The sequence below is a fragment of the Polypterus senegalus genome, chromosome 3 (assembly GCF_016835505.1).
Source record: "Polypterus senegalus isolate Bchr_013 chromosome 3, ASM1683550v1, whole genome shotgun sequence".
NCBI classification, from domain to species: domain Eukaryota; kingdom Metazoa; phylum Chordata; class Cladistia; order Polypteriformes; family Polypteridae; genus Polypterus; species Polypterus senegalus.
The window spans coordinates 88,839,700-88,854,873 of NC_053156.1; the positions used below are offsets into that span (position 1 = coordinate 88,839,700).

Here is a 15,174-nt window from a genome sequence, read left to right on the forward strand (position 1 = left end):
GCAAGTGCATGCGTGATACAAAATGAATCTGTATTATTTGCCTTTTTTCTTTCATGAGATAAATTTTCATGTATGTAGTAGCTCAGCTACTTGCCTGCTGTAATAATAATGATTCAAAAAAATTTAATTTTGATAGCTGGAGAAATACACATCACAAAGGTTATCAATTATAACTTCTCCCCCCTTTTGACTGAAGCTTACAAAATTGCAGTGATCCCACTTCTTCCATCTCTCTTCTTCACTTTCTAGCTCCATGGAACTGAAGTAAACCCAGCTGAATTTGTGATATTTTTATTGTTCCTCTTCCTCCTTATCACTTCTATGCGGAGTTGGTGCTTTTTGATCAACCCTCTCCAACCAGTTCGGTCCTGCACCTCCTCCCTAGTCACACCATTTTCCTTCAAATCTTTTACTTTATTCATCCACCTCTGCTTCTGCCTCCACCGCTTTCTTTTCCCCCTTTACTTCCATTCTCATCACTCTTTTGTCCACATACTGTATTCATTGTGTCTCTTCATTGTATGTCCATACCACTTCAGCCTACTTGCTGTATTATTTTAGATATCTGTCCTAATTTTGTTGTACCTCTGATTGTATCATTTCTTATTCTGTTCCTTTTTATTTATGTATTTTTTAATTGATAGATTTACCCAGTGCAGAACTCTGTATATTTTATGTGCCTATTTCCTAAGCACAACTATCCACTTAAGTGGCATCCCTGTGAAATCATAGCCATTTTGTACTTTCAGTAAGTGGTAAGGGAAATCTTCCACTGGACACGCAAAATATAATGCCTAAGCATTTTGAATTTTTTTCCTTTAAAAATATGTGGGACAGCAAGGTGGTGCTATAGTCAGTGCTGCTGCTTTACAGAGCCAGAGTCCAAGGTTAAGCTCACTAGCTGGTCCTGTGTCAGTCTGGATATGTGCACGAGTGGGGCTTGTATATGTCTTGTGCCTGATGCTAGTAGTTTAGGCTCTGGCACCCCAAAGACCATGAAATGGGGAATGTACTGTTAGGTTAGGTTAAATATTGACAACAAGATATTTATAGTGATAGATAGATAGATAGATAGATAGATAGATAGATAGATAGATAGATAGATAGATAGAAACTTTGTTAATCCCATGGGAAATTACAGGGTTATAGCAGCAAATAATAAGGACACTAACATACATATAAAAGATATTATAATAATCTTATATTTGCTAACAAATTATAAATACACATATAACATAATAGATTAACATTAATAGAGTACTGTAGGTGTAAAATAAATAGAATTGTACATACTTCAGTTACAATTTCACAGTACAGGATGTTATTGGCACAGTATACTGTGTGTGGTGTGATTTTCTGCTAAGATGTCTGCTAGAGCAGTTCAGTATACAGGCAACAATATGTCCTTGGCCAAGGGTTGATTCTTTATAGAGCCTGATAGCTTAGGGTAGAAACAACTACACATAGCACTCCTAGGAGCAATGCAGTTGTCTCAAGTCAGTTGCTAAATGTGCTCCTGGGTTTAGCCAAAGGTGTACAAGGCGTCCATGTTGTTGTCTAGGATAGTCAGCAGCTTCCTCTGTTGTCCAATTCCTCCAGTGAGTTCAGTGTGACTCCCAAGACTGAACTAGCTTTTCTGATCAGTTTATTTAGGCTGTTGTCACCTGCCCTATTTCCATTTCCCCAGCACACTACTACAAAAACAAACACTGTGACTTGCGGTTAAATTCTTCATATAAGACATTTTTCTTGGCATTCTTTGAGCCAGGATTACACTGGAGCTACTAAAGAAAAGTGTCCAACTGCCTTGTTTAACAATATGCAAGCCTGTCAAATTTGTATGATCTGCACAAACTACAAGGGGATTACAGCTGACCCCATGTTAATACTTCACTACAAACTGTCCTGCAGATTAAGTTGCCTTCTTTACTTTACATTTTCTGTTCATAACATGCAGAAAAGAGTGTTAAGGAATGCAAAGCACAAGCATCAGAGAAATAGTCCATTAGTCAAGACGTACGCCCAGTTAAAGGCCCCAGCCTACATTTGAATAAAAATGTTTATACTCCTATTATATTACTCTCCAGTAATTAAGAAAATGTTATCCAACTTTCTTAATCAAATTGAGGGTTGGCAGGGGCTAAAGCTTATTCTGGTAGCATCAGGTGTCAGATAGGAAGCAATCCTACACAGAGCGACAGTCTATCACAAGGCACTCTCATATACATACTGGTGAATTTTACAATTGTCATTTAACCTAACATGCACCTCCTTAAGGATGTGGGAGGGAAAATTCACTTAAGACATGAATGTGCAAAATACACAAAGAAGAACCAGCCACACCATTCAAACCCAGGGCACTGGATAAGTACTAAACCTTTTAAAAAGCATAATGTTGGGAAAATTCAAAAGACTTCTAAAGAGCTTTTTGGGCTTCTAAGAAGTTGTCTTTGCTGGTCATGACACCACAGAATAGCAACATGTTGCTTGTTGATCAGTGATAATAACATTGGCCATGAACTCTTACCTGTGTCAGACTACACACCTTCTAGTCAGAGAGTAGGTCGGACTTAACAATTGCAGTTGCTGATCTACTGGCCTTGAGGATGTCAGATTACACAGCTGGAATAACAGGGGATGATCAATTCCCTCACAAATTATTTGCAGCTTCAAACTCCTTATTGCACCATGTATCACAAGCTCAACACATTTTGGAAGCCAGTAAATGGCTTTTTCTTTCTCTTCTCTATAATGGTATGTCAAAGAAAAGGTATTGAGACACCCAACTGTACTGAAGCAACAATTGCTCTTCTCTGGTTTTCTTTTCTCTGTTTGCAGACGCTGTATGCACTGTACTTCTAGCTGAAAGCTCAATGCTTGCCAACTCTCACACATAAAGACTTCCTATAAAGACTATGACTTCCTGCAAATCAGGCCTGTTTGATATTATCATGGCCCGTCATCAAGGGCGATGAATAAGTTGCTGGAAATATCATTCAGTCACGAGAATACATTTATGCCTGTCCACAGTTAAGAATAACTGAATTACTTTTAAATTAATTTTCTGGACATTCTTGGAGACATTGAAATATCCTTTTATGGCTCATATCAACAAATGAATAAAAGCAATACTTTTCTTACCTTAAGTGCTTGTTGAACAAGCCTTTTCTATTTCTCCCTAATTACTGCAATTGTTTCATACGGTGTTTATAGTGACAAGACCTTTGGGCTTGTAGAAAACTGTGCGATACTGCTGCCATGGCTTTTGTTATTGCACTTCCACTTACTGCATCTAAATGCACTCCTTCTGCACAGCCATGGCATCCAGCTGCTGCGGAACAGCTGCTTCGGGGGTTTGCCATGTCAGCAGCTCGTGTTCCAAACACGCCACACAATACCGTCAACTCTTTCCACTTCTGAGGATCTCTTTATAGCTTTGTGGTCAGCCTCTTTCATTTAAATCTGTACTGTTAATAAAAGAAAAATTCACTTTCCCTAATGGCTTTTCCTGTAAAGCTAGTGTGTCCAGTTAGACAGTAAATGTTACTTTGTTTTTTCTTTATTTATAAACTCCAGCATTCAATGACACTTTGTATATTTTTATTTTATTTTATTTTTTTTTAGGGCCGTGGCATTTTTGCCAGTGGAAGTCCTTTTGACCCTGTTGTCCTTCCCGATGGTCGTCAGTTTTTCCCAGGTCAAGGAAACAATGCCTATGTCTTCCCAGGAGTTGCCCTTGGTGTTGTTGCTTGTGGAATCAAACACATCAGTGATGAAATCTTTCTTACTACCGCTGAGGTAAACATAATAATAGAAATTAGTATCTTCATCAGCATTAATATTATGGATAGACTTAAAATAAATCTAAAGGTATCACAGCTAGTTATTATGATATATTTACTCAGCCCAGTAGAGTGTCAAAGGTGCCTGGAGTCTCAGCTGGGGCCAACTAAACAAATAAATGAGTGGAGAAACACTGAAGAAAGACCATTGAAAAACCATTCATAAATTCACACTGAAATCTCAGAGCTTGTTCTTCTTTCACTTTCCTAATAACATTCCATGTTGTGAAAAATTCTGATTTCAGAAGTACAAATTTTGCCATGTATATAGTGCATTTCTATGAGGATATTAGCATCATATAATATATATATAGCAACATCTCAGATCATTCACTCAATAAGAAACATACAAGCAACATTTCAATAATGTTCTCTCTCAGCGTTACTAGCATCCTGTTGTAATGAAATTCATGGGACCATAAAAATATTTTTTTATAATGAAAATTTCATTATAATGAATATAGGAAAAATCTCTAATGGCAGCGCTGCAAGGACAGCTCTATAGCTGCTCTACTGCATCTGGTAAACAGTAAACCTATCAGGCTTACCGCGTAACGAATCGGAATTCAGCTATTAGAATGATGTCGCACCTACATTGTTTCTGAGACTGCCCGACTGTGGTGTTATGGGTCCACAGCTCGTGGAGAAAAGGCCATTGATTTTAAATAAATAATCATCGCACCGGCGGCTTCGTGAGGGGCGTTGTTATGTGAGCAGCGGGGCAGTCGTCGATGTGGGCGTTTCTCACCGTGTGCACAGGTGAGGAACTGCCCACATTCGTGATTGCTCCGTGGCTAATGCTGCAGCTGTGATGGCCCCTCACGCTTTTAAAAGAAGCGAGTCGGTTTTAGGGGAAGAAGAAAGAAGCGTTCGGGAAGAGAGGAGAAAGAAACGTTCGTGTAAGAACGATCGGAGAGGAAAAGGAAAGGAGAGGACGGAGGTTACCGGGAGCAGGAGAGGAAGCAGGCGGTGCGTGGAGTGTGGTGGCGCGATCGGCCGTGGACAGCTGCATGGAAGCTGGGTGTTAGGCCGACACCCACGTGTTTGTGTTGATGTCGCTCCCGCTGGCGAGCAGGTAGCGGGAGTGACCAAGGTGAAAGCGACGAGCCGCAGAAGGCCGCAGAAAGGCAGCGGAAGTCGGGAGGCTTGGAGTGGCAGTCCTTGGTGTGAGCGTCCTGGAGACCAAGGAGTCCAAGTCTCGAGGCTGGGATGAGAGCCAAACCGAAGCCAGGGATCGGGAGGTCTCCAGTCTTGCGTGTGTTTGAGGAGGGCAGCTGTAGAGAGCGTCTTGCCTGCTGCTTGGCCCATACGGGATAAGCAGGTGAGACGCTAACAGAAGAGCACCGTATTTGTTTTTGTTTTAAAGACTGCTTCCAGGAGAAGATTTTAACCCTCGTTTTAAAGGATTGTTTTTTCTATATATTGGTTTTACCCCACGTTCGTTTAATGGATTATTTATTGACTCTTTGAATGAACTGCACTTTATGAACACTGTTTTTGTTTTTGTTGACTGTTTTAATAAAAGCACTTCTGCACTTTTTACCTTCCCCTTGCTAAGATGCTCAATTATTGCCTCCATTGACTAGCTCACTCGGCAACATTATCGACGGTGTTGGGTTCGAGTGCTTCCAATAGCAAAGGGAGTGTGGAGCCAGAACCCACATCGTCACATTTGGTGGCAGCGGTGGGATATCCCAGCGTGGGATGAGCTAGCAGGTGAGACGCTAACAGAAGAGCACCGTATTTGTTGATGGTTTTAAGACTGCTTCCTAAAAAGATTTTAACCTCTCGTTTTAGGGATTGTTTTTCTATTTATTGGTTTTACTCCACGTTCTTTTTATGGATTATTTATTTAATGAATTTGAAGAACTGCACTATTTATGAACACTGTTTTTGTTTTTGTTGACTGTTTTAAATAAAAGCACTTTTGCACTTTCTACCTTCCCCTTGCTCAGTAATTTGCCTCCATTGACTAGCTCACTCGGCAACATTATCGACGGTGTTGGGTTCGAGTGCTTCCAATAGCAAAGGGAGTGTGGAGCCAGAACCCACATCGTCACATTTGGTGACAGCGTGGGATGAGCTAGCAGTGGAGGCCAGAAGAGGAGACAGAGCAGCAAGTGGGATTGGTAACTGACTTTGAAGAACCCACGTACCCAAGCCGGAGGAGGACATTTTAAGGACTGAGCTTTTTAAGTACATTTATTTATTGCTGGTTTTATTTGTCTTTTAAGGTTCTTATTCTTTTAATGTCCTGGTTTTATGAAGGGGGCTTGGGTTGGTTTGTTTTAGTGGGATTGTTTTAGTGCTTTTATTGTTTTAGTGCAGTGTAGAGTGGCGAGCTGTGGACCTGAGCTCCAGTTGCATTGGGTTGGCAGTGGAGTGGAGCCTTCCCATGCAACTGGAGTTTTATGGGGGGTGGAATGTGGTGTTATGGGTCCACAGCTCGTGGAGAAAAGGCCATTGATTTTAAATAAATAATCATCGCACCGAGGCGGCTTCGTGAGGGGCGTTGTTGTGCGAGCAGCGGGGCAGTCGTCGATGTGGGCGTTTCTCACCGTGTGCACAGGTGAGGAACTGCCCACATTCGTGATTGCTCCGTGGCTAATGCTGCAGCTGTGATGGCCCCTCACGTTTTAAAAGAAGCGCGAGTCGGTTTTAGGGGAAGAAGAAAGAAAGCGTCGGGAAGAGAGGAGAAAGAAACGCTCGTGTAAGAACGATCGGAGAGGACGGAGGTTACCGGGAGCAGGAGAGGAAGCAGGCGGTGCGTGAGTGTGGTGAGCGTGCGATCGAGCGCTCGTAGACAGCTGCATGGAAGCTGGGGGTTAGGCCGACACCCACGTGTTGGGGTTGATGTCGCTCCGCTGGCGAGCAGGTAGCGGGAGTGACCAAGGTGAAAGCGACGAGCCGCAGAAGGCCGCAGAAAGGCAGCGGAAGTCGGGAGGCTTGGAGTGGCAGTCCTTGGTGTGAGCGTCCTGGAGACCAAGGAGTCCAAGTCTCGAGGCTGGGATGAGAGCCAAACCGAAGCCAGGGATCGGGAGGTCTCCAGTCTTGCGTGTGTTTGAGGAGGGCAGCTGTAGAGAGCGTCTTGCCTGCTGCTTGGCCCATACGGGATAAGCAGGTGAGACGCTAACAGAAGAGCACCGTATTTGTTTTTTTGTTTTAAAGACTGCTTCCAGGAGAAGATTTTAACCTCTCGTTTTAAAGGATTGTTTTTTCTATATATTGGTTTTACCCACGTTCGTTTAATGGATTATTTATTGACTCTTTGAATGAACTGCACTTTATGAACACTGTTTTGTTTTTGTTGACTGTTTTAATAAAAGCACTTCTGCACTTTTACCTTCCCTTGCTAAGATGCTCAATTATTGCCTCCATTGACTAGCTCACTCGGCAACATTATCGACGGTGTTGGGTTGAGTCGTCCAATAGCAAAGGGAGTGTGGAGCCAGAACCCACATCGTCACACCGACACCAGAAATTTCACAATACACAACAGACTGTTACTTTCTTTTGGTCTAACAAGAAAGAGACAACCTGTTGCAGGGTTCTTGAGACTCGGCAAAAAATGTAGGCATGGGATTTAGTATTTTTTGCATTACATTATTATCTTTACATTTCGTTAAAGCAAAATTGGTCAAACAAGTTGTTGTATGAACACTTGTCTGGTTATTCTGAAACTTTTGTTACTCTGGTATTCACTAAAATGGGACTTGACCTGTATTACAGCATCTGTAGTAAATAACTTGATAAAAACTTTATATGAGAGGTTTCTCCTACTGGATTTCAGGAAGCACCCTTGCTGAATCTCTTCCCTGCCTTAATAGTGGTGCTTTAATTATTTTTCCAGTATAAATACTGACTGAATTTGAAGCCAGGCCATCTATTTGAGTTATTTGAGAATATTCCATGGCTTTAATTTTTACGTTACCTATCTGCATCATCCAAAGTGTTTCTCTTTCCTTACATATAAGTGTCTTCATGATCCATTGGGGGAGGTCATCACAACCCACTTTGCAACTCCACTACCAATATAAACAATACCAACACACAACCCACCAGTGATGAGAAACACTATTCCAAAGGAATAGATGGCATGGTATGGCACCTTTTCCTTAAAGCTTGGTTAAAGTACAACTCGCAAGATGGCAATTGCTCTTCACGGTATAAAAGATTTAAGGAAGTTAAAAAATCAATGTAATGTTAATGCAGGTGACAGAAACGTAACAAAGCAAAAGTACAGTTCCTCCTTGGTCTCTCTGAACTGGACATTAGGCAGCAGTACCATTTACCTGACCACAGCACAGAAAAAGAGGCTATTTTTGGGATGACTGTTGTCACGGATAACTTTTTTTGCCCTTGTCAACCATCTCTTGATATAGATGTCCTGGAAATTAGGGAGTGCATACCGAGTGATGCGTTCAGCTGACTCCACCATTCTTTGCAGAGCCTTGTCATCCTGCAGCATGCTATTTCCAAACCAGAAGGAGACATTCCCCTTTCAATGGCAGATGTATAGAAGAGGTTCCTGAAATCTCTGAGGTGATATTAATGCATTCCCATGCCTTCTTCACCAAGGTTTCAGTGTACTTTGACTAAGTTAGGTCCTCTGTGATGTGGACACTGAGGTATTTTAAAATGTTCACCCCACTCCACCTGAGTGCTGTTAATTCTGTGTGGGTGGTAGTGCCGGGGAGTAGACTGTTGTTGTGACGCTAGTGTGAGAGCCTGTCCAATCCAGGTAATCCTGCTCATTATTGTTACAGATCAGGCCTACTGCACCTGTATTGTCAGCAAAATTGACAATATTTCCCTTGCAGTGTCTGGCTGCATAATTTACTTAGCATTAATATTTTTATTGCTGCATTTTGTAAGATAAGGATGCCTGAGAGTTTTGGTGATCTGATGCCAATCGAGACACGTGTTAGTATAGGATCTCAGTTCAAGATCAGGTAGTAGAGGAGTCATGCGCACATACGCACACACATACACACACACAAATCAATGCTCTTCTCTAAGCTTACTGTTACTCCAGAGGATAGCAATTAGGCTGATTCCTGGACTGACAAGTGAGAAAAGGCATAAAGAATTGAAACTTTTCAGTTTAAGCAAACGAAGATTAAGAGGTGACATGATTAAAGTCTTTAAAATTATGAAGATAAATGGTTTAGCAGGTCCTTGCTGTTATTTTAAAATAAATTATTCATCAAGAACACATGGACCGAGTTGGAAGCTTGTTAAGGGCAACTTTTGCACAAATTTTAGAAAGTTTTTCTTCATACAAAGAAATGTAGACACATGGAATAAATTACCAAGTGGTATGTTAAGACTGTACGGATTTAGAGACCTTCAAAATTGGACTAAATAGTGTTTTAAAGAGTCTAGGTAAATAAGATTGGTAAGCTTTTTGACCTGTTTACATCATACTTTTCTAATATTCTAATGTTCTAATAACCCATACTTCAGAGGCATGGCTAAACCTCAGGATTCATAAAAGTAACATGTACCTCTTTTAGCATTTTGCTACATGCAATTTTTCAACTGTCTAGCATTTAGACCTAACACTTTTTCACAGTTATGAGTCAAAGGCAGGGGACAAGCACTTTAGGGATGAGTACAGCTGTACTTTAGATATTTGACTTTGGCTAAGTGGGCATTGTGCTTGATTATTAATCAGCTTATACTAAAATGTAGCAATTACAAAATCTGTTCAGTACGAGAGGGCAAAACCCACATATCCTACATACTTGACACTTCTGTCATAGTAATACTGTACGTACATGTCCTACGGTGCTTGGTTGTCATCTTGGAGGGCCATCGTGGCCATAATTTTTCATTTCAAACCTTGCTTATAAATAGACTTCTGTTTCAGTTAAATATGCTGGCTAATTGAAGGTTTTTTGTTACTATTTATGCCTTTATTGTGCTAATTCAAAAAATCTCTATAGAGTTTAATATATAATTTATAAGAACTCATCAAATACAACTAAGGTTTCCTGATTTTTACATTTCAAGAAGCACTGTAGACCACACAGACATGGCAATTGTCAAAGAATGTCAGAACTGTACAACTCCCCATTAGTGCTGTACACAATATTCTGGAGCACATAGAGGCTAATTTGAGGTTCACAAAATGGTGGCGATTCCAGTATTTCAAAGAGAGAGGATGTGGTTGCCCTACTGTTGCCAGTATATAGTTTTAAGAGTAAGAATGCCACTACTTCAGTAAAATACTGCATACTGAAATGGGAACTTGAAAGGCAGTCAAAAACAAAAGTGGCTTTAAAGAGAAAAATGTTGGGAGGACTATCCTTCTCGTAACCTACAACAACATTTATTTATATAGCACGTTTTCACACAATTGATGTAGCTTTATAAGATGAAGAAAGAAAATATATAAAAATTAGACAATACTAATTAACAAAGAATAACGCCTAAAATGTTGTATCACAAATTATGGAAGCTCATGTTTGAAGCAATGGGCACAAGCCTTGAACCAACCCTGGATGGATGACCATGCACATAACCCTGTTACCCCAGGAACATTTATAGACATCAACTAATCATTATCTTTAGAATAAAGGAGGAATACCAGAATAGCTAGAGAATATTGAGTAAAAACATTGTGCAATTTTTATACAGATTTTTATACAGATAAAATCAAGATATGACACTGTGCCAACAAGCCATCCACCAACGCTGGGTAAAACCTAAAAATAAAAATACTAATGGTCACATACATGGCGAGAAGTGAACAGGAAAACAATGCTGTGTATGGTGCAACTCTGAGAGACCACAAATTGTTCATATAAGTCAATGTTTAAACTAAATGGTTTAAGGGTACCATTTAACTTTGAAACAGGCATGGTGACAAACTTATACAGGTGGATATTTTCCTGCTTGTCTCTCTACACCTGATGCACCTCCACCATTGCCTGCTTGGTTAGCTACTAGGGTCATCAGCTGGGTACCACTATTCATTGATGTTTCACCCCTTATCCAAGAACATCTTCTCATGGCAAGGTAATAAACAGGGGTGTCTCCCTAAACCCCTTGCAGCTAACCTTTCCTCAGAAGTTACTCGCTCCTCAAGCCTTGTCCCTCCTACTCAATTAAAATACAGAATCTTGCCTTCTCTGCTTCTTTCGAAAATGCCCTAGGAGCCTTTTGCAGTCTGTGACACTGTAAACTCAGGTCGTTGAGCAGGCGTGTTGTTTATAGGCCCACAAACACTCTGGCTCACACCTTAACTGGGCAGATCCTTATACAAAATCTAATTTCACTGCACTCTGTCACCAGGTTTGAGTGATATTTTATTTAATAAGAAACTATTTGATGCCTAGTGAAGTTATACAGACACACTACCTTCTAGGAGTGTAAAATGAACTTGAACACTTACTGGCAAAATAACCTGGGAATGCAAAAAAAGAGTTATTTTAAAAATGTACTGTAGATTCCGGAATATAAGCCAACATTTCATCATAGATTTTTGGCTTGGAGTTTGGGGGTCGGCTTATACAACGAGTATCGTTTCAGATTCAAGATTTCCAGCGCAATGCCGGTTTTGCAGATGAATACGGAAGTAATTAATGATGAAACCACAGCGCCATCTTTTAGATGAAGTAGTAATTTTGCATGCCGGTACTTTAAATTAAATAAAAAATGTATTCAAAAAAGTGTTTTAATTGTTGATTTTATTAATAAAATTTATAATAAATTATCAGGAAGTTTGAAATAAAAATTTTTGTTTCGATTTACAACCAACATCTTGCGTTACGACCCGATGCGGTCACGTGTATCCGCTTGTACGATTGTAAACAAACAACCGAGAGCGTTAGTAAGCGTCAGTCGGAGCCCAGATACATGTGTTTGTGGATGTAATTTCGGTCATTGCAGTGATTTGCCTATATATATAATTCACTAAGACCATGCAAGCAAGACACATAATTGCTAAGGAAGGAAGAGAAAGTAACGAAGGTAAAGAAAGCAATCACAATCGAAACGAAGATGGAAATTGTGTGGAAATATGAGAGTGCTGTTCGTGTGACTGATCTCGCTAATATTTATAGCTTGTCGAAATCCACCATCTCGACAATTTTACAAAGAAAAGATTTGCATAAGGAGGCTCCTTCTAAACAATAACTACCTTCCGTTTCATTCTCCTCCTCCTCCCTTCCTGCAGCTTAAAGATGTCAAATTAAATGGTGAGCACAGTATGAAATTGTTGTTTCTAGAATAAAATAGAATAGAATGCCTTTTATTGTCACTATACACATGTACAATGAGATTAAAAGCAGCTCCTTCAGTGCAGACATATGTGTAGAACACAAAAGGTGAATAAACAAATAAACAAATGGTGCGAAAAGATGCAAAGAAGTTGCAAAAAAAAAGTTCTGTATAGGGCTTGTATGGTTGTTTCTTTACCCTTAGCATAACGCCGGATCTGCAGCTCCGCTTCTGCTTCATTTCCCTCCTCCGTCTGTGTCTACTAGACCTAACAACAATCCATGGAGAGCTCGCTGGTCTCGCTGTGTTGTCTGGGATGTTGTGCGTGTGATGAAAAACACTCGAAACAGATGTCTGGCTCTGGACACCGATGTCTATAAGGTTCTGACGGGTGTAGCGGATGTTCGCCGAACTGATTGTGCACAAACAAGCAAAAAAAAAAGTACAAAAACAACAAAAAAGTGCACTGAAAAGGAGAGCCCTGAGCCGTTGCGACCATGCACGCCGCCATGCTCCTAGAATAATCTAGCCTACTTCTGATAGGCTAGGCACTTTTTATAACTTTTTGGTTAGTACATTAGAAAAATTATTGGTGTTTTGGTAAATTATGCACATTATACAACCCTTTTTTATTATGAAAAGGTTAAGTAAGTGTTGCAGTGGGAGGTTCGGAACGCATTGTGGGTATTTCCATTATTTCTTATGGGAAAAATAGTCTTGACTTACAACCAACTTGAGTTACAACCAGCCCTCGCGAACAAATTAAGTTTGTAAGTCAAGGGTCCACTGTATTGCGTATTTAAGTTGATCAAATTTATAACAAGTCTCCGGAAATCCACCTGCCGATGTACCATATTTGCATATATAGTTTTAACACAAAGGTTTCATTTTACCAAACTTCTCCGCAATCACTTCCTGGTTTCCATCAAAAATGCCAGCAGTCTCAAATTCTCGCCGATAAACATGATATACCTGAAGAGACACTTTTTAAGGAAATTTAGAAAATTTTGCTTGGAGAAGGGGGTCGGCTTAAATACCGGTCATCGGCAAATGCATGTAATTTAGTAGGTAGAAAAGGGGGTTGGCTTATATACCGAGTTGGCTTATATTCCGGGATCTACGGTAATATGGCCTCACTCATTTTTATTTGTTTATTTTGTATTTTTTATTTGCTGTTAATGATTTTTTTCTTTCCGTATTGTTTAATTACTTAATTAGCATTGTGCTGTTTATTAATTATTGTGTACTTGATAAACACATTAATGTCTTTGTTATTTGTCCCCCTCGCACTGGAGGTCTAACTGTACTTTAAAGGCTAGAGATGCCTCAAGTCAGTACTGTTATGTTGTTTGGCTCCATTTGTTTTTTTCAAATTTTGTAAGCTTTAGTTGTTTTAACTTTTTCTGGTGATTTTGGTTATGAATTTTTTTCATTTTGTTGGTTTTGGAAGTTTTTGTAATTTTTTAAATTCTTGTTTCTCTGTACATTTGAGGACTGATTAGTGCCTTGTTTTTTACCACTTCTTTAATTTAATAAAATGTATATTGAAATTATTAGTTCGTTCTTTGGCCCAGAGGTGTTTAAAGTTCCCTTCCCCCACTGGAATTTATAGGCCTGGGCCTTCTTGCAAGCATAAGGCTTAGACCTGCTTTAAAGTTTCAGGGACCTGACCATTTTATGTTTTGAGACACACTTGGTGTTTTAGGTCTGTTTTGTACTTACACACCTTTCTTGAGATTTTTTTTTTCCAGGACTACTTTGGAAATTAAATGAATCTCTATCATGTGAACCCTCCCTGTATACTACATGGTCTAAACATCTGATTGAAAAAAACAATCAGTGCTCAAAAGGCATAAGTAAACCAGGCATAAATTCCTACTAACTGCAGGAAGCTTACAATGGACAGAGAAACGCCAAATATATATCTGATCTCCTTGCTAATTATCTAGTGATCTGAATAGCAACACATGCTCCATCTGGAAACCCTTTTAAATCTCTACAAAAAAACAAATGAAATCTTATTCATTATACTGGAATTTCCTTCAAATAATTTTGTTCTAACAGTATCAAATCACTGCAGTTTATCTTTTTTAATACAGATCCTACTGGAGCCAATGAGAACCGCACAACAATGGATATCGTCATTAACACCATAATATCGTAAAACTACTTATCAGTGCCAAGATAAATTAGAACTCTAAGTATCTAGTAAATAGACAGCTACAGATCTATTTCCTTGTGTTTTATTGTTATTGTGTCATAATTATATCAGATAAACCTCTAGCTTTTACAAGGTTTTAAGTAACTGGAAGAAAAAGCCTTGAATCGAAGAATAATGTCACACCTCACTTAAGGCCAAGAATTAGATAGAGGCGACTGAGATGTCACTCTGAAATTCTAGTCTCGTAGGGCCAGATGTGATTCAAATGAGAACAACCCATTAAAAAGTGTGTAGTGATTAGCAGTAAAATCTTGCACTGCAAAGGCTACACCCACAGGGCTTATTCATTAAACATCCACCCCAATTTCTCTAGTCTGTGCATTTTAAATCACTGCTGGGATTTCAGGGAGTGAGCAAAAGATACTGAACAAAAAGACTTGACGCTGAGAGAAAACAAAAGGCTAAAATTACTGTTATCTATTCAGAACCTTTGTAGTACAAGGTGATGTAGCTTAATGATTAACTTGTACATCGTAATTAGTGCTGTGACAGCGGGGACAGACAAACAGACAGACACACACAGACCACCACAGCTACATGGCTCCACACATCTAAGAAGTGCTGCTCTCTGACCGCTACAATATCTTTCTGTCATCTTAACCATTGTATCACTATAGGACATAACAACAGAAAATAGGCTTTAGATAAGCATTGTGGTCTATGGGCATACAACATGTTAAAGTGCTGCATTTATTTTGTCAAGGAATGTTTGAATTTTCAATTAGACAGTAATGCTAAATTTCTTTAGTTATGTGTTTTGACGTGCAGTCAGTATGTAGATGTTGTGCAGCCTTGTCTGTACTTTACTGGTGCCTTTAGGCAGATTTGCTGATTTTGGTGTTTTGAGTACTGAAATCTACAGTACATCTCCTGCAGCTCTTCATT

General features: G+C 39.6%; 1 protein-coding gene across 1 annotated transcript in view; it reads left to right on the top strand.

Moving 5' to 3' along the window:
- The window catches only part of me1 (malic enzyme 1, NADP(+)-dependent, cytosolic), a 660,804-nt gene that overhangs the window by 628,061 nt on the left and 17,569 nt on the right, over positions 1-15,174 (top strand). Inside the window, exon 12 of the mRNA XM_039747586.1 lies at positions 3,625-3,798. Coding sequence (XP_039603520.1) covers positions 3,625-3,798 — 174 coding nt within the window. The remainder of the gene's footprint in view (positions 1-3,624; positions 3,799-15,174) is intronic.